Raw genomic sequence first — 19062 nt, forward strand, 5'->3', positions numbered from 1 at the left:
TCCCAAAATAGTGTCAAGATAACAATCACCAAAGTGAAAATATTGTAACAATTGTGCACATAATTCCAGTCCTCACATGCTGACTAATGGCTTCTGAGATCTACAACACAGTATTCAAATCATTTTCTGTAGAAACTGCAGTGGCAAGGGCAATACTCGCAGCAGTAAGGGCAGGAAAACACCAAAGTCTCTCTTACTGATGAGCGGAAAAGCATTCTCCTCCACCTGTACAGGCACTAGTATATACTGAGTGGCTCTGACTACAGAGAAAATAGGGAAACATTCCAACATCAACTAAGAGAACAACATTCACACAAGCCATAGGGAATAGCGGGGCAATGGAAAAATTAGAGGAGTCTTCCAGTCCCCCCCTTTTTGTTTTAAACTGTCCAAAAATGACTCTGGTCCCTTCATTTTAAGGGGGTTATGGGCGAAGATCCATTTTCTGTAACTTCTTCATGCTGACTCAGGGGCGTCGTCTCTGTATTTCGTCAGGGACTTTAAAAAGCTTTAGCCTGTTTTCACTTATTCTGAACCCAAACACAGGCTTTCTAAATCACTACCATCAAGCGTCTCTGTGCTACTTTTCACCTGTTCTTAAACTGTTTACTCCCGTATAGACTTAGATTTACCATTCACACACACATTCGCGGTCGTTCCAGTCTGAACCCATTTGGTTCTATTCTAAAATCTCTTTACACACATTCGTTCCCTTTCATACACACATTCGCGGTCGTTCCAGTCTGAACCCACTTGGTTCTATTCTAAAATCTCTTGAAAAATAGAAAATAGGCCTCGCCCTCCGCGAGGTAATTTTTTTTTTTTTTTGACATTAGAAAATAGGCCTCACCTTACTGCTCTGGCCAGAGACTCCCGTGAGGTTCCTCCCTTCCTGGGACATTGCCTCGTCCTCTGAGAGGTTCCTCCCTTCCTGGGACATTGCCCCGTCCTGAGAGGTTCCTCCCTACCATACCCGAAGTGACCCGCGCTTCGTGGTGATCTGGGAATAATTAAAATCCCTTTCACTCACACACACACACACCCATTCACTGGTTTAGTCTTTGAGGAGTTTTCTTTCTCTTTCTCCCTGTGTCTTTCTCTTTGTCTTTTTTCTCTTTCCCTGTGAGCAATTTCAGCCTGCGTTTTCCCTGGCCTTTCAGTTCTTTTCTTTTTCTTTGCATTATCTTCCTTTCAGCTTTCTCGGGCCTTTCAGTCCCTCCTTTTTCGTGTTTTCTTTCAGGCTTCCCTGGTTTTTCAGTCTTTCCTTTTTTCTCTTTTTCTCCCTCTTTCTCCTTGTCTTCCTGTCTTTTTTTCCCCCCGTCTTTTTCTTTTTCCCTGGTTGTTCAGTCTTTTTGTGCCTTTCAGGTTTTCTCTGGTTTTTCAGTCTTTCCTACATGTATCTCTCACTTGGCTGAACTCACAGTCGTGCCCCTTTCATGCCTCTTTCGTGCCCTACATTGGCTCTTTCGTGCCTCTTTCCTGCCCCAGGTTGGCTCTTTTGTGCCTCTTTTGTGCCCCACGTTGGGCGCCAATATGTCGGGGTCCTTCGTCCCCAGTCCCTCTTGAGGAGGGATGGGGAAAAGCACATCCCAACCAGTCCAAGCCGCGAGAGGAGAGGGCCCACTGTTCTCCCGCACTCAGCCTTGCTTCCCCGGAGCATGAACAGAAACGCCACGCAGCTTCATCAAGGCAGGAATCTCTCTCTCCAAAAAACCCCTCCTTATATTGGGTGTGGGAGCCTATCAGCACAACAGGTGGGCAGGATAAAGAGGTCCACTTGTTTACCCCTACTACGGGTCTCAGCAGAAAGTTATTAGAATGGCATTACTCGGCCCCCAACAATTTTCAACATATTGCCTTGTGAAAATCACTGTTATGTTGGTTCACCCTTTGTCCTTTGTCTCATCATCTTGTTTTTTTCCCCTTTCCCTTCCCTAATTCACACAAAGGAATAAATGTATATATTATACACTAGGAACCAAAGTCAGATACAGTAATAACAGGGGATAAACCATAAGGGGGAAAAAGAGAGGAAAGAAATAACTTCACATAGTATACCTGGGTTGGTTCCATGTCACTGCTATGGTAAATAATGCTGCAATGAACGTGGTGGTGCTGGTAACTTTAGATGTCCTTGTTTCTGGACATTTGGGTAAATGCCAAGGAGTGGGATTGCTGGGTCACAGGGGAGCTCTATGTTTAGTCTTTTGAGGAATCACCATACTGCTTTCCACAGTGGTTAGACAAATTTACACTCCCACCAACAGTGTAGTAGTGATCCCTCTTGGCCACATACCCGCCAGCATCTGTTGTTATTAGATTTCTTGATCGTGGCCCCTCTAACTGGAGCGAGGTAGAATCTCAGAGTTGTTTTGATTTGCATTTCTTTTATGGCCAGAGAAGTGTCTATTGGCCATTCTTATTTCCTCTTCAGAGAAGTCTCTCTTTAAGTCTTTAGACTACCTTTTAATGGGATGGTTGTTTCTTTGAGGATTTGTTTTTGAGAGATTCAATTGTTTGAGCTGTAGGTTTATTTTGGATATGAGGCCCTTGTCTGTGGTATAGCTAGTGAAGCTCTTCTCCCACTCTGTGGACTTTCTACCTAACTTGCTAGCTATGTCCTTTGCCATATAGAATCTCTGCAGTTTAATGCAGTCTCATTTGTTTAACCTTTTTTTTTTTTCCTTCAATTTGTTGTGCTTCGGGGCCTTTATTTTTTCTGGGCCTTTATTAAGAAAGTTTCGACCTGTGCCAAGGAACTCTAGTGTATTTCCTATTCCTTCCTGTAAAAATTTTCAGGGTATCTGCTTTTATCTCAAGGTCTTTGATCCATTTGGAATTGATTCTGGTACAGGTGACATGTAAGGATCCAGCTTTAGTTTTCTCTTTTTCTTTTTTGCTAGTCCTAGGGCTTGAACTCAGGAACTTGGGGGCTCTCCTTGGGCTTTCTTAGGGCTAGTGCTTTACCAGTTGAGCCATAACACCTAGGGCTTTGTGCATGCTAGGCAACCATTCTATCACTGGGCCACACTCCAGCCCCTAGATACTTCTTATGAATTATAGCCATTTGATATTAGCCCTTATATTTTCAAAGTACAGATAATGTTTAGAATTATATGAGTTCTAATATATTAAGGAAGTAGCTGAAAAATTCACTTTTGATTTTCTACTTACACAATCAAAATATCTAGAAATGTGAGGTTATTTCCCATCCTTCTTATGTTTTTCTATATACCGGTAAGGTTTTTCAGTTCAATATTTAAGTTTTGATTCCTAATCTTAAAAAATACTTTTCTATTCAATAATTAGATGCTGGTTTTATTTTTATTTGCCGGTATGAACCACTCATTACTTTTACAAAATAGTTGTTATTCGAAAGAGAATCATACAAACTTCCAGTTAAGCAAAACAGATGTAAATTCTCAAAACTCATCTGTAGTTATTTATTTCATGACTCGTACCTATGCTCTAAGCTTAGTGGCTATTCACATATCTTGTATTTGCGTGGAGAAAATGCCATACGAGGTGGGAAACTAGGCATTACTTTCCAACCTTGTGGTCAATAATGCCCCACAGATAGGTTCAATTCTGGTCAAACTTGAAATACTTACAATCATGGAAATCAGCAAATGCTACACATCAGATTTTAATTCTCAGGGAGAGCTTGCTATTATGCAGTTACTAGCATATCTCAGTCAAAACTGATGATTGCTGCAAATTCAAGCATTTTTTCTACCTGTTAACTAACAATGAAGAGAGATGAGGATGTAGAGGGTAGGAACAGTTTCATCGGTGTATGTTAACCTGTGTGTGATGATGATTTTTCTTGTTCTTCAGACAGTTGTGATGCTCCACTGGCCTCGGGCTTGCCTCGGCCCTCCTTCAGCAGCAGCTCAGAGCTGTCCAGCAGCCATGGGCCTGCATTTGCTAGTCTAAATAGGAGAGATGGTGAGTCTGCCATTGTCAATCCACCCTCATCTCCTTCAAAGAATCTATATTCTTAGTTATTTTCCCTTCTTCTAGCTGAAAAACTAACTACATAACTACTAACTACATAACTAAGCTATATAGCTCAACTTTTATATAATGTCCATTGAACATGCATGCATTTGAAGTTAAGGAAAAGATTAATCATATTATCATTTGCTGGCTTCCTTCATGCTTATAAGTTTGTATTTATTTTGTTTTAATATCTTCACCCTGTACTAAATGACAGTAAATGTTCATGAGGGAAACTGAAAGAAAAGATATATTGGAGTCATATATTATTTCCAATTATTTCATTCTGTTTTAGTTGTAAAATATTTCCTTTAAAAAAATTCTATGAGATTAGTCAAGTGATCTGGTCATAAAAAATAACCAAAACTAAAACCAATAAAGGCATGAGCCAATTTCAGAACTACTGAGGAAAGTAACGAAGGTAACACATGATGCCTCTCTGGGATGTGCTTGTGGTTGGGAGATGCCCAAGTCCCAGGATGTACCTCAGTAGGGAGAAGTCCGCAATCCACCATTGAAAATAAGGATTCCTGTCCATCCTAACCTTGTGAAGGAAGATATAGGCTCACTCTTTGAAAATGTATTAGTCTATTCATGCTAGCCTAGTATTACTGAGTACCTTGCTTTTCCTATTGACCAAATAAGAGTTTAGTAGATTGACTAAATGAATGCAGGGAGACTCACAGATTCTGTTACACTCTCTATTTGTTAAATTTTATTTTCTCTCATATATTTTTAATTGTAATTAATAGAGGGCTTACGTTTATATTCACCAGATAGAAGGTGCAGTACTTCACATGCATTGCTACCCTTTATCATGTTTTTGTCCCCATTTCCCTTCCCCAACCCTTCCCCTGTTTCACTCTCTTTTAACCTACCTTTCTTTCTTTCTTTTGTTCTTTCAAGTAGATTACAAAGAGATTTCAATTTCTTACTTCTCAGTTATGAGGACAATGCATCTTTTTCATATATATATTATTTCATATATTTTTATTGTAATTAATAGAAGGGTTACATTATATTCGCCACATAGAAGGTGCATTACTTCCCATACATTGATACCCTTTCTCATGTCTTGGCCCCATTTCCCTACCCCCCTCACCCCTCATCTTGTTTTCCCCCCTTCCCTATCCAATTTCAAATAACCAAATACACATATATCCAATATATCAGATAACAAAGTGAAACACTGTAACAATATGAGATAACCAAGGGACAGCAAAAGAGATGAGAGATAACATAGTACATTAAGGACAACAATCACTCATTATATGGCTCCTTCATTCTCCATTTCTCCCTTCCCATTCATACCCTGAAGCTATGTAGCTCAACGTTTATTTAATGTCCATTGAACATGCCTGCATTTGTTCGCCTTCCTCCCTCTATTCATGTGATTCCCTTTTATTGCCTCCCCTCACCTATTTCCCCTTCCTGATATTCATTTTATTGAACAGTTCATTAGTTGTTCAGTTGAGTTTTAATGGGAAAGTTAATTTTTTTATGCATGATGAATGAGCTTAGGAACTGCAACTTAAAGTTAATGCTGCCGCATGTGAATTAATTGTTAGAATAACTACAGAACTGAATATTTCAAAGATCATGGATTAGTAATAGCTTGAGTTCATTGTGCCCATGTGCCAAGCACGGGGTCTTATTAATGATCAGAAAGGCTGGTGGAATTCCTCGGTACCACATACATAGAAAAAAGCCAGAAGTGGTGCTGAGGCTCAAGTGGTTGAGCTCTAGCCTTGAGAAAGCCCAAGGACAGTGCTCAGGCCTTGAGCACAAGCCAAGGACTGGCAAAAAATTAAAAATTTATATCTCTCCATGAAACAAATATCAGCTAAAGTTACATTTTCAAAACAGTGATTTCTATTCTAGTGGTCATTCTAATGTCAATCTAATATCTCAACTTCCTAATGGCTTCCAAATGATTACAGTAATCAAGTAAGTCCTGAAGTTAGTTTAAAGAGGTTTAGGGGTTGTGTGTTCTGTTTCTGACTTGTAGAGACAGAAGAGTATGGGTTCCTTGATTTGAGCCTTGGGTACTGTAGAGGCTATAAACACTAGGAGGAAAAAAATCCAAAGTAAAAGTTCAACTTACTTCCAATATATTTAATTAAAACAACTCATGTCTGACATATCATTATGATAGTAACAGGTCAGTATTATTTAATGTAGAATTCAATATTCCTATTCTTTTCTTGTGATTTTCCTAGAGTTCCCGTGGTTAGAACAGATTATATACCAGCTCTAGTTTACTTAAAGATGTATAGAACAGATAGCTCCTTGGCTGTATATAATCTTTGGGAAAGCAATCCTTTCTTCCCAACTTGTGGTCTGAAAAGTTGCTGGAGGAACAAATAAGTCTGTCAGCTTGTGAAGTATTCCAGTGACTGCCAGCAAACACTTGGACTAGTCTAGAACAGTGTTTCCTACTTGTTTAACCCTCACATCTAGAAATGTTGCATATGGATCATGGAAATTGATTCCTAAGAAAATAGAGCTAAAGCAAAGATTTTTACTCCCCACAAAGTAGACAAAGATGCCTCAGGGTTAAGCCCAGAGCTTTCTGGGCAGGAGCATGCAGAGGGCTGCCTGTCTCTTCCCTGAAGACACCCATGATCTCTAAGGGAAGGCCCTGTTTCCCCTACCCTCTTCCCATTTGCCATATCATGTCCTAGAACTCTAATGAGTCTTTATGGGGAAAGAAAGCCATGTAGCATCAGTGTGATTTGTTTTGTTTTGTGTTATATTGATGTGATGTTATGTGAGAGTTGCCTGCCAAACTTCCTTGAGCTCCAAGCCAATATTTAGAATATCAGGCCAATATTTATATATTTCATTTTTTTGCCAGTACTGGGGCTTAAACTCAAGGCCTGAGCACTATCCTTGGGCTTTCCCTCAAGCTAGAGCTCTACCACTTGAGCCATGGCACATGGCACAATTTCCAGCTTTTTTTTTTTTTTTTTTTTTTATGTATGTGGTACCAAGGAATCTTTGTGCATGCTAGGCAAGCACTCTACCACTAGGCCAAACTCCCATCCCTATTCATTTTCTCTTTTTAGTATCTTATTTAGTTTTAGAGAAGGCATGTTGTACCCTGGCACATGTAGATAACATTGCTAAACCAGTGTACAGCAGCTTCCTCACCTTTAGAGGCCTGGGTTTACCTGTGGCTGTAGTTCCTGCTCAAACAAACTACTCCATTTTCTCATTTCTGTTCCCACAAAAAGGAGCTGGTGGCTGGACTCCTCTTGTATCAAATAAACACCAGTGGCTGCAGATTGATCTTGGAGAGAGAATGAAGGTTACAGCGGTAGCCACCCAGGGAGGGTATGGGAGCTCCAACTGGGTGACCAGCTATCTTCTGATGTTCAGTGACAGCGAGAAGAACTGGAAGCAATATCGACAGGAAGAAAGCATCTGGGTATGTCCCTCTGTTGTTTCTCTGTTGAGGAACACGGTATGTCAGATTGTGAAGTATTCCAGTAACTGTGTGTCTTGCAGCCTATCTGACCAACTATTGAAACAGATCTTCAGAAGCATGAAGGAAACAAGTGGCATTTAAAAATACTCTGTGCAGGGGCCAGGAGTTTGGCCTAGTGGCAGAGTGCTTGCCTAGCATGTACAAAGGCCCGGATTCGAGTCCTCAGTACCACATACATAGAAAAAAAAGTTAGAAATGGTGCTGAGGCTCAAGTGGTAGAGCTCTAGCCTTGAGAAAGTCCAAGGACAGTGCTCAAGCCCAGGACTGGCAAAAATACTCTGTTTATACTTGATTTATGAAAAAAGTAAGGCAGAAAAATTTAATAATGTACAGAATACTGAATGACTTCTAATTAGCTCTTTACATAGAATGATGTCTAAATGATGAGTTATTCACATTCAGCCTATTGTACTTTGATTCTGATAAACAGCAGTTTGTGTTGCATTGGTATTGTCTCAGCAAGTAAACTTCTGTTATCATCCTTCTGTGATCTCTGATTAGGGAAGTTTGTAAGAGATCAGGGACACAAGTCTTGCCTTAACATGAACACTGGTCTTTGTGGAGCACTTTTCATTCCTGGGCTATATGTACTTCACTTTGGGACTCCTAGGCATTGTGGCTACTTTAAATTATCTTAAATTATCAGTAGCATATTTTAAAATTTTTTTCCATATATTTTTTATTGTAATTAATAAAAGGGTTACATTATATTCACCAGATAGAAGGTGCATTACTTCACAAACATTGATACCCTTTCTCATGTCTTGGTCCCCATTTCCCTCCCCCCACCCCCACCCCTCATCTTGTTTTCCCCCCTTCCCTATCCGATTTCAAATAACCAAATACGTATATATACAGTATATCAGATAACAAGGAGAAATACTGTAACAATATGAGATAACCAAGGGACAGCAAAAGAGATGAGAGATTACATAGTACATTAAGGACAACAATTGCTCATTATATGGCTTTTGTTTCTATATCCTGGAGGTCCTTTCATTTAGCATCATACTATATGGCCTTATGTATCTAGGTTTTGTTCTATTGTAAATCTCTGCTAGGAGAGCCCAAAGTTTCTACTGCTTATGACAAAAGTCAAACTAATTCTCTTCATAGAGTAAAAGAGTTGATAGTAGGCAGTGTAAAAAATTGTCTTATTAAAACTTAAAAATGACAAATTAAAGGTATGTTGCAAGAACGTCTTAGTAAATTGTAATGGAAGTAGAACTTGGGAGATGTCCTTGCATGGAGGTTTAGTTGTGTATTCACCTGTGCATTTCTGGATACCTGCATGTGTTTTTGGTCTTAACATTTTCTATTTATTTTAAAAGATACACTAGAATCTTCTTTGACTTGGATCAGTGTAGTCCAAGATTCTCATCGTAGCCCCCCCCCCTTTTTTTAATATAATGGCTTTTGTGTGTCACAGTGGTTAGATGCTTTGTGAGCACCAAGGTAACTGGAAATGAGATGAGGTGAGCTACTAGGAGTCATGCAGATGATCCCAGAAACTGCCTCTTCATTCCTTATTTGATATCCGGAAGCCAAAGAAGCATTTTTAGAAAGATTCTAGCAAATCATGTAGCTTTCTCAATCTACATATATTTGGAATTAAAATACCATTTTCTGCCAGTACGATCATCTTTGTATCACCACTCTTTCCTTGCTCAGAGCAAGAGCGGTAGGCTACCCTCTTAATATTTCAGAGTACAGTTCTGAATACACCAGCTAGCCTTAGTTCTGCACATGTTAGAGAAAGGGAGCTGGTTTTGTTAACTAATGGGAGGCTCATTCCTCCATGGTATCCCCCTACATGTGGAAGGCTGAGCTCTGGAACCTCCAGCCCCTATGACTTTTCAAACTCAAGTGCATTTATTCCTGTTGTCAGAAAAATTATGCTTCCATTTTCCACCCTTGTTGCTTCTTTCATTCTTCTTCTCTTGCTTTGTTCGATGAGTCCTTGTCCCTGGCACCAATGTGCACACAGTTCATGAAACACAGTAGCATCTTTTCTGGGGTTGGTGTGGGAAAAGGGAGTCAGGGCAATCACTGTCACTTCCAAACTTGCCCAGAAAAATTAGAAGTTCAAGTAAGTTAAAAGATTTAGACACAATCTAGAACTCTGAATTAGATTTTCCAAGTTAAGAAATTGTTTTTCTTTAAATCATCTATCATTGTCCTACTCAATTTATGCAAATTTCAAATATGCATAGAAGGCCCTGAGGACCCCATTGTTTCTGAATGCCATTGCTACCTCCTCGGTCAGTGGCCAGGAAGCCAGGGCACAGCCCAGGCAAGGGTGTTAGGTAGCAGCTTAACTGGTTCTCGCTTCCCATACTTCGTCTACCCCCTCACTGTCTTGCCATAGTTACAGGGGCCTGTGGGTAGCTTGGGTGGTATCTTAGGTTCTCCTCATGGATCCATCTTGCAATTTGGAATGTGTACACAGACCCATGAAGGACTGAGAGCAGGTATATGAGGAAGTGTCATGGTGGGAAGCAGGCCAGGGCAGGGTAGCAGGGGAAGACCGAACTGCTGCTGTGCTTAATGGAAAGTGATGGAAAATTCCATCCTGGCCTTCAGACATCTACCACCCCTAAAGCATTATCAGTACTTGTTAATGTCAAAAGAATAAATGAGAGAGCTTTTTGGAGATAAAGGAACAGGGCCTATACCTTCTAGTACCTCTATAGGATTTGAAATGAGTGCTTAAACTAAAAGTTAATAGTCAAAAGTGCTTCTCCTAAAAAAAATCATTATCCTCCAAAAGCAGCTATAGTTGTTTGAAGAAAATAAAAAGAGCTCAGTGATCTAGAAATGTAACGGAGACAATACATTCCTGAGTTCATCTAACTTGGAATAAGTCCTGCTTAGGAAGTTTGAAGAAGCTGACATTACAAACATAAGAGATGGATAAATTACTCACTTGCTCACACTCTAGTACATGTTGATGCTGTATATATCCTGTATATATATATATATATATATACATACATACATATATATATGCTGTATAAGAATCTTCAGAAACTACTCAGAAAAGAGACAGTTGAACAATAAAGTGAAAAATGGTAAGGCCACAGCCCTGTTAGAAGTATTTGGGGGGTAGAACTGCTTAGCACGGTCTTTTCATGTGGTTTATGTTGTACCTGCAGAAGAGCCCAGGCAAAGCAGAACACTGGTCACAGAAAGTGTTTGCCTATTTTTTTTCTCACTTGTGTGACTTTTGTGACTCTGCATCAGTTGGTCTGGGAAGGGAATATGAGGTGCAGGACATAAGATTACTTAGGGCAGCAACCCACCAGTCTGCCTCCCCCTCACTGCAGGGCCTACACAGCTGCTGCTGCAATCATCCATCTGTGGACACGATCAAAACAGTCTACAAAGGGTAGGAACATTTCTGTATACAGATCAACAAGATGTGGTATTTATACACAATGGATTCTATGCTGCTGTCAGAAAGAACGACATTGCCCCATTTGTAAGGAAATGGAAAGACTTAGAAAAAATCATATTAAGTGAAGTAAGCTAGACTCAAAGGAACATAGGCTCAATGGTTTCCCCCATTTGTCATAATCAGTAGAAACCTTGGACTCTCCTAGCAGAGATTTGCAATAGAGCAAAACCTTGATACATAAGGCCATATAGTATGACGCTAAATGAAAGGACCTCTAGGATATAGAAACAAAAGCCATATAATGAATGATTGTTGTCCTTAATGTACTATGTTATCTCTCATCTCTTTTGCTGTCCCTTGGTTATCTCATTACAGTATCTCACTTTGTTACCTGATATATTGGATATATTTGTATTTTGGTTATTTGAAATTGGATAGGGAAGGGGGAAAACAAGATGAGGGGTGGGAGTGGGGGGGAGGGAAATGGGGATCAAGACATGTGAAAGGGTATCAATGTATGGGAATTAATACACCTTCTATCTGGCAAATATCATGTAACCCTTCTATTAATTACAATAAAAATATTAAAAAAAAGAAAAAAAAGAAATGGGGCTTGAAAAGAAGTAAAAGATTCCAGCCTGAGTAAGTAAAGATTTCAATGTCATGATGACCCTCAGATAACTAGAAAACAAGGAACATTTTGAGATGGAAAAGCTGTTTTAGTATAATTTAACTTGCAATGTACTGGTGATATCCTCAGTAATTATAAATTTGGTTTTGATAACTTTACAGCCTTCCTGCCTCCCTCTTTCCTTTTCTCTTTGGCTTCTTCTTCCCACATTCATATCTTCTTTCTTCCCTCCTTTTCTTCTTCTCATCCCTTCTTTTCTCCTTCCTTTCATTTTTTTGAAATGGTATGATGACTTTTTTTCTTTCTTTTTGCCAGTCGTGGGGCTTGAACTTAGAGCCTGGGCACTCTCCTTGGACATTTTTGCTCAAGGCTAGTGCTCTGCCTCTTGAACCACAGCACCACTTCCAGCTTTTTCTGAATATGTGGTACTGAGGAATCGGACCCAGGGATTTGTGCATGCTAGATGTGCACTGTACCATGCTCCCAGCCCCTTAAAATTCTTTTAAGTTTAATATCATTTTATCAGCACATAGTAATTGTACATATTATGGAATGCAGTGTGAAATTTTCAGATATGTATGGACTGCATAATGGCGATAAAGGGTAAAAGCATACAAATCATTTCTAATATCATCTCTGTAGCAAAACATTCAAAATCCTCTCTTGTAGCTATCTTAAAATATATATTGGTCGCTAGGCGCAGTGGCTCATGCCTGTAATCCTAGCTACTCAGGAGGCTGAGATCTGAGGACCATTTCAAAGCCAGCCCTGGCACTAAAGTCCATGAGACTCTTACCTCCAATTAACCACTAGAAAACCAAAAGTGGTGCTGTGGCTCAAGGGGTAGGGCATTAGTCTTGAACTGAAGAGCTCAGGGACAGCGTCCAGGCCCAGAGTTCAAGTCCCACGACCGACAAAAAATAGAAAAGAAAATAAATATGCATTAGTGCAGCCAGCCTGTTGTTCTCTAGAAAATCAGAACTTACGTGTCCTGGCTAATTATAATTTATTGTGATTTGTACCTATTAAATAATAGCTTTTACCCTCCCCTTCCTACTTATTTTCCCAGGCTCTGAAGGCTATGTAACCATTATTTTACTCTCAGTTACTATGAGACCAACTTTTTTTTTATTTTTCTTTTTTTCCATATATTTTTATTGTAATTAATAGAAGGGCTACATTATATTCACCAGATAGAAGGTGCATTACTTCACACATATTGATACCCTTTCTCATGTCTAATCTTGAGACATTTTAAATATATTGGGATTAATCTTGTTTAATATTTTCTTTGAGTGCAGAACTGTGATTACCACTTAGAAATAGTTTTTTTTTTAAATAGATGGCAGCCATACCTTTAAAGCACAGCATATGGTAGAATTACTTTTACCTTACTTAGCCTATATTTGTATACAGAAATGTCACAGTTAATGAAAGTATTAATATGTTTATTTTCATTATATCTTATTTTGAGCATAATTACTAATGTCATGTTAAAAAAAAAAAAAGCAATGCACTAGCCTATGGAGCTTTGAGAAAGTCAGCACATAGACTGCCTTTTATCCTGGGACATGTACGCATGCCCAGAGTCTGCTTCTGTCTTGTGGTTATTGTTACTGGGTTAAGTAGAGTAAGATTGGTACTTGAGTTTTCATAAAGGGATTTCTTGTTCTGGTGAATTCATCTCTGATTTCTTGCTCCGGAGAGTGGACTAATGCGTAGAAGGGTTATGAGACTATCATAGATTCAGTAATCTATCAAATGATTTACAGAACTAAACACATAGTCTGTAACACTGAAAGGAGCAAAGCCCAGTTAGCAACCAGAAAAGGCATTCTAGGTAAAACTAAGGAAAACGGACTGAAGCCTTGGGGACTGCCCCTCCCTCCTAACCCACTCCTCCACCCCCAGCCCATGAGTATGCTCAGTTAGTTCCTCTGTGACAACACACCTAAAATGATGACCAGTACTCCAGCCTAGGCTTGTGTGTGTGTGTGTGTGTGTACGTGCACTCGTGTGGGACTTGAACTCAAGGTCCAGACACTGTCTTTGAGCTTTTATGGTTGAAGGCTTAGCTCTCTACCACTTGAGCCACAGCTCCACTTCTGGAGTCTCAGGCTTTCCTGCTCAGACTTTGAGCTGTGACTCTTAGATCCAGCCTCCTAAGTAGCTAGAATCACAGGCATGAGCCATTGGGGTACCCCACTGTTTTTGTTTTTTTTTGTTGCCAGTCCTGTGCCTTGAACTCAGGGCCTAAGCACTGTCCTTGGGCTTTCTCAAGGCTAGAGCGCTACCACTTGAGCCACAGCACCGTCTGACTTTTTCCTACGTATGTGGTACCGAGGAATCAAACTAGGTCTTTGTGCATGCCAGGCAAGCACTCCTGCCACTAGGCTAAACTCCCAGCCCCTTTAGTTTATTTTTGATCAGTACTGAAGCTTTAAATTTAGGACATGATGCTTGCTCAGGTGGTACCTGGCTCCCAGATTATTATGAAGGGACCATATTTGGGAGCATCTTCTCTGTAGAATATAACCAAACTCAAAGTTCCTATAGAATTCCCATACAATAGGCATTTGTGTGGCATAGTGTTTAGGCATTATGAAGTCACTCTTATCAGTTCTGAGGGAAATGAGAACCATCCCTAGATGCCGTTTTCAACTTATGAGCCATTTTCAACTCAAGAGCCAGCCTCATGTATGACTTTTCATGGCTGACTCAAGGTCATGTGTCTGACAAACACATGAGCCTTGTCTTTGGCATGTGGCTTTTTTTCAGTCTTTTTCACCCTAGAGCTTCCATATAATCTTTCAAGTTGTTATTTGGATCTAATGAGCTGACTAGATAAGCCCTCCCCCTCCCCCCAGAATCTTAGGCAAACACACCTGGAAAAAGCCTGTGCTGAGGGGAACAGAACACACCCAGCTGGGCATGATGATGCAAACCCAGCACTCAAGGTACAGAGACAGAAGGATCATGAGTTCAAGGCCAAACAGATACAGAGGCCAGGCTGAAGCCGGGTGCGGTGGCTCACTCCTGTAATCCTAGTTACTCAGGAGGCTGAGATCTGAGGATCATGGTTCAGAGTCATCCCAGGCACTAAAGTCCACAAAACTTATGTACAGGTAGCCACCAGAAAACAAGAAGTGGCCTGGTGGCTCAAGGGGTAGGGCGGTAGCCTTGAACTGAAGAGCTCAGGGACAGTGCCCAGGCCCAGAATTCAAGACCCACGATTGACCAAAAAACAAAACAAAACAAAACAGAAAAAAAAAACCCAAAACAAAATCAGAGGCCAGGCTGGACTACAGAGGGGGATTCTGTGTCAAAAATAAAAATGAAACTTAAAACAATACCTACTATGTTATTGTGAGGGGACAAACAAGTGTATAGAGGCATGATCGTATTCTGAGTGAAAATGGCCCTTTACTACAAAAATTAAGTTTCCAAATGTCATATAAAATATGTTGCTTCTAACTGGGAAGGAAATAGTGTTAAGAAACCTAGACTATCAATTTCCTACAGCAAAGGATATCTGTCTTCTTTTTTGGGTTAATATTTCTACCAGAAGGTAAAACTGAATAGTAAAAGCTTGTAACTTGACACGGTACTTTATAAAAGTGTTATTCCAAAAATATTCAATGCTTATATTTGATCTTTAAAAAGTACAGGTACAGGGCTGGAAGCATGGCCTAGTGGTAGAATGCTTGCCCAGCATATACGAAGCCTTAGGTTTGATTCCTTGGTACCACATACACAGAAAAAGCCAGACATAGCTCTGTGGCTCAACTGGTAGAACACTAGCCCTCAACAAAAGTGCTCAAAGACAGTGCCCAGGCCCTGAGTTCTAGCCCCAGGACTGGCAAAAGAAAAAGAAAAAGGTACAAAAGCTAGTCATTGAGAGCTATAGTTAGGGCCCTGTGTCTTTTATCCTCATTGGCCCTGGACTGGGGTTAATGCCAGAGCTAGCATTAAGAATTCTTTGCGTTTCTGGTTTCCTGACACTGCTTAGAGTTGAGGGAAAGGATTTAGGGAGTGAGCTAGCCTTTAAGAACAGCATGTTGATGCGTATAGGTGCTGAAGGAAGCAGTCATCACATCTGAATAAACAGCAGTGGTTTACTTAAGGAAGCCAGCCTGTGCCAGTTACCCAGCAGAACAAGGCGCATTGCTCAGAGAGGTGGAGGCAGTTTCCAGCAGATGATTGATTCTTCCAGGGATTCCCGGGGAACACCAATGCAGACAGCGTGGTACATCACAGTCTCCAGCCGCCCTTCGAAGCCAGGTTCCTGCGCTTCCTGCCCTTGGCCTGGAACCCCAAGGGTAGGATCGGGATGCGTGTTGAAGTGTATGGATGTGCATATCATAAGTGGTTTTACTGTGGCCTGAGGTCAGCATACATGTGTTGTAAAAACCTAGCCTTTCGGCCCTTTCCAGCTATTCAAGTAGAACCATTCTTTATGGTAGGAAATTTAACAACTTAGGTTTGAGATTCAGCCATGAAACAGATTCTAAAAAAATTGCAATCTTAGAAATTAAAAGTTCAATAAATCAAAAGTTAAAAAGTATGCAGGAGAACCAGGAGCATGGCCTAGTGGTAGAGTGCTTGCCTAACATGCACGAAGACCTGGGTTCAGTTCCTCGGTACCACATACATAGAAAAAATTGGAAGTGGTAGTGGTAGAGCACTAGCTTTGAGAAAGCTTAAGAACAGTGCTCAGACCCTGAGTTCAAGTCCCAGGACTGGCAAAAAAAAAAAAAAGAATTTAAAAAGGCTGGGAGTTTGGCCTAGTGGTAGAGTGCTTGCCTAGCATGCACGAAGACTCGGGTTTGGTTCCTCAGTACCACATACATAGAAGAAGCCAGAAGTGGTGCTGTGGCTCAAATGGTAAAGCTCTAGCCTTGAGAAAGCCCAAGAACGGTGCTCAGACCCTCCAGGACTGGTAAAATAAACAAACAATACCAAATTGAATAGGAAACATCACCAATACACTAGATTTAGTAGAAGAAAGAATATAAATACCTGGGTATAGTATTGTATGCTTGTAATCTCATTACCCATGAGGGTAATACATGAATGAGGATATGGGTTCGAGGACAGATTGAGAATACAGTAACAATCTGCATTATACTCATAAATTGGTATGCTGATTTGAAATCCCTCTGTACAGCTACTTTAATGAAATGTATGTGTATGGTAAGCATAACTTTCTAGGAAATGAAAGAACATTAGGTCTATGGGTGTAGCTTAGCGACAGACTGTTTGCCTAGTGTGCACAAGGCTCTTGTTTCTGCCTCCCTAGCACAAAAATATTAAATAAAAATAAGCAATATATACTATTGGCTAGGAAGATGTGAGCTTGATATGTTATTGCTTTCTTTTCTGTTTTCATGCTCTTTTAAGGACAGCTGCTGTGTCTTTTTAATTTGTGAGATATGAAAAAAATAAGGGATTTTTCATAAGCAATGCAAATCTTTTTGAAAATGTATTATGGTAATGCTGAGTTTTGAGAGATGTCCTCTTTCTTTTCGTGACTCCGTTTGCCAGCGGGTGTAAGTAAGCGGGTGTAAGTAAGCTGCTGTAGCCTTTCAGCTAAGCAGTAATGCGGACTCACTGGACCACAGGGACACTGTGCCGGAGTGCTAAAGACTGCTCGTGGTTGATCTCGTGTTTCCTAGATGGGAAAAGTCTGAAACAAGGGGTCCATGTGGACACAGAAGCCATGCACGTGCTCACTGACATACTTTAGGGAAGGTGCAGAGAAGGCATCTTGGAGTGGATGTGGGTGGCAGTGAGGAAGGAATATGCTTTGTGTGTACATTCCGGTGACCACTTACACATTCCAGTGCACCCAACACAAGTGTCTTATCAGTCACATGTTTGTGTCTTTCATTGTAGACTCAGAAGTGGTTCATTTTGATGGGAAAAGTTCTTTGCTGTATACCTTTCATCAGAAATCCACACGTCCAACAAAGGAAGTCCTTTCTCTGAAATTTAAATCCAGAAAGCGTGATGGGATTCTGCTGCATAGGCAAGGACGAAATGGCAAGTGTTTCCATCCTGGAATTAGCTCAAGGAAAACTCGTCCTGTCTCTCAATTCAGGTAGAAATGTCATGGAAGTGTTTCAGAAAACACCATTATTTAGATGAATGTATTTTATGCTTAAATTTTCAGTAAATAGTGACTTCTTCCTGAAACTAAATCCATGAAAAGTGAAGGGAGGCTTTACAAATAGTTGTGCGGAGTCCTTTATAGAAACAGCATCTGCAGTTCAGGGGAACAAAGGTTGCCATACAGTTGAGGACTAGTAACATGAACATGTTTGTATCTGAACTGTATGTCTCCACAGTTGAATTGTATAGGAACCTCATTAGCTGATCAATCGTAGCTGCTGATAATGTTATAAAGACACAAATGTATCATTGTAAAATTTTGAGATACTACTAGTAATAGGGTCATAAGAAGAAAAGAGTTTCAACTTAGATGAAAATACAATGAATAACGATAATAATAATACAAAGGAATGGCAGACCGAGTGGCACACACCTATAATTCTAGCACTGATGCAGCTGAGAAAGAAGAAATCAGGGGTTTTAGGCCAGCCTAATATGTGGTAAGATTCTGCCTCCAAAACGCCCAAAGAGAAATTATTCAAGGTCAAAAGTAGATTGTGTTCAAAATAAAGGTTAATCCAGGTAGTGTACATCTACTTAAGAGGTGGAGATAGAGACCAGGAGTTTGGCCTACTGGTAGAGTGCTTGCCTAGCATGCACGAAGACCTGGGTTCGAGTCCTCAGTACCATATGTGTAGAAAAAAGCCAGAAGTGGTGCTGTGGCTCAAGTGGTAGAGCTGAGAAAGCCCAAGGACAGTATTCAGACCCTCAGTTCAAGGCCCAGAACTGGCAAAGAAAAGAGATGGAGATAGATAGGAAGGATCATAGTTTGAGGCCAGCTTTGACAAAAAAATGAGACCCACCCCAACAAAAAGCTGGGTGCTTTATGTCTGTTGTCCCAGCCTCACAAGGAAAGAAATGTAAGTAGGAGAATCATGGTCTGGGGTCTATCCTGGGTAAAATGCAAGACTATTTCCAAATTAACCAAAGCCAGAAAGGCTTGGGGGATAATCTTGAGTGGAGGAGTGCTTACAGCACTGAGTTCAAACTCCAGTTCTGCCAAAAAAAAAAGTAAAGGATTAAGATAAAACAATTAGCTAAATACTTCTTCAGATGGAAGATGATAAGCAAGCTGTAATTGTGAGACATTATAGACTTCTATTTATTTATTTATTTATTTATTTATTTCTGTGGGTCGTGGGGTTTGAACTCTGGGCTTGGGCACTATCCCTGAGCTCTTCAGTTCAAGGCTACTGATCTACCCCTTGAGCCACAGCGCCATTTCCGGTTTTCTAGTGGTTAGAGATAAGAGTCTCACAGTCTTTAGTGTTCAGGCTAGCTTTGAACCACGATCCTCAGATCTCAGCCTCCTGAGTAGCTAGGATTACAGGCGTGAGCCACTGCATCCGGCTTAGAATTCTTTACTAGAAACCA

At 40.4% G+C, this 19062-nt stretch overlaps 1 protein-coding gene and 1 long non-coding RNA gene across 2 annotated transcripts in view; both read left to right on the forward strand.

Annotated features, from left to right (window-relative positions):
* Positions 1–19062, forward strand: part of LOC150065233 (uncharacterized) — a 256479-nt gene that overhangs the window by 123775 nt on the left and 113642 nt on the right. The gene's annotated exons all lie outside the window — the stretch shown is intronic.
* Positions 1–19062, forward strand: part of LOC150065237 (contactin-associated protein-like 3) — a 39036-nt gene that overhangs the window by 3613 nt on the left and 16361 nt on the right. Inside the window, 6 exon segments of the mRNA XM_090329033.1 lie at positions 3842–3948; positions 7236–7429; positions 15731–15893; positions 17413–17570; positions 17572–17636; positions 18037–18050. Coding sequence (XP_090185159.1) covers positions 3842–3948; positions 7236–7429; positions 15731–15893; positions 17413–17570; positions 17572–17636; positions 18037–18050 — 701 coding nt within the window.

Source organism: Megascapheus bottae, chromosome 3, assembly GCF_031878675.1.
Source record: "Megascapheus bottae isolate mThoBot1 chromosome 3, mThoBot2.hap1, whole genome shotgun sequence".
NCBI classification, from domain to species: Eukaryota; Metazoa; Chordata; class Mammalia; order Rodentia; family Geomyidae; genus Megascapheus; species Megascapheus bottae.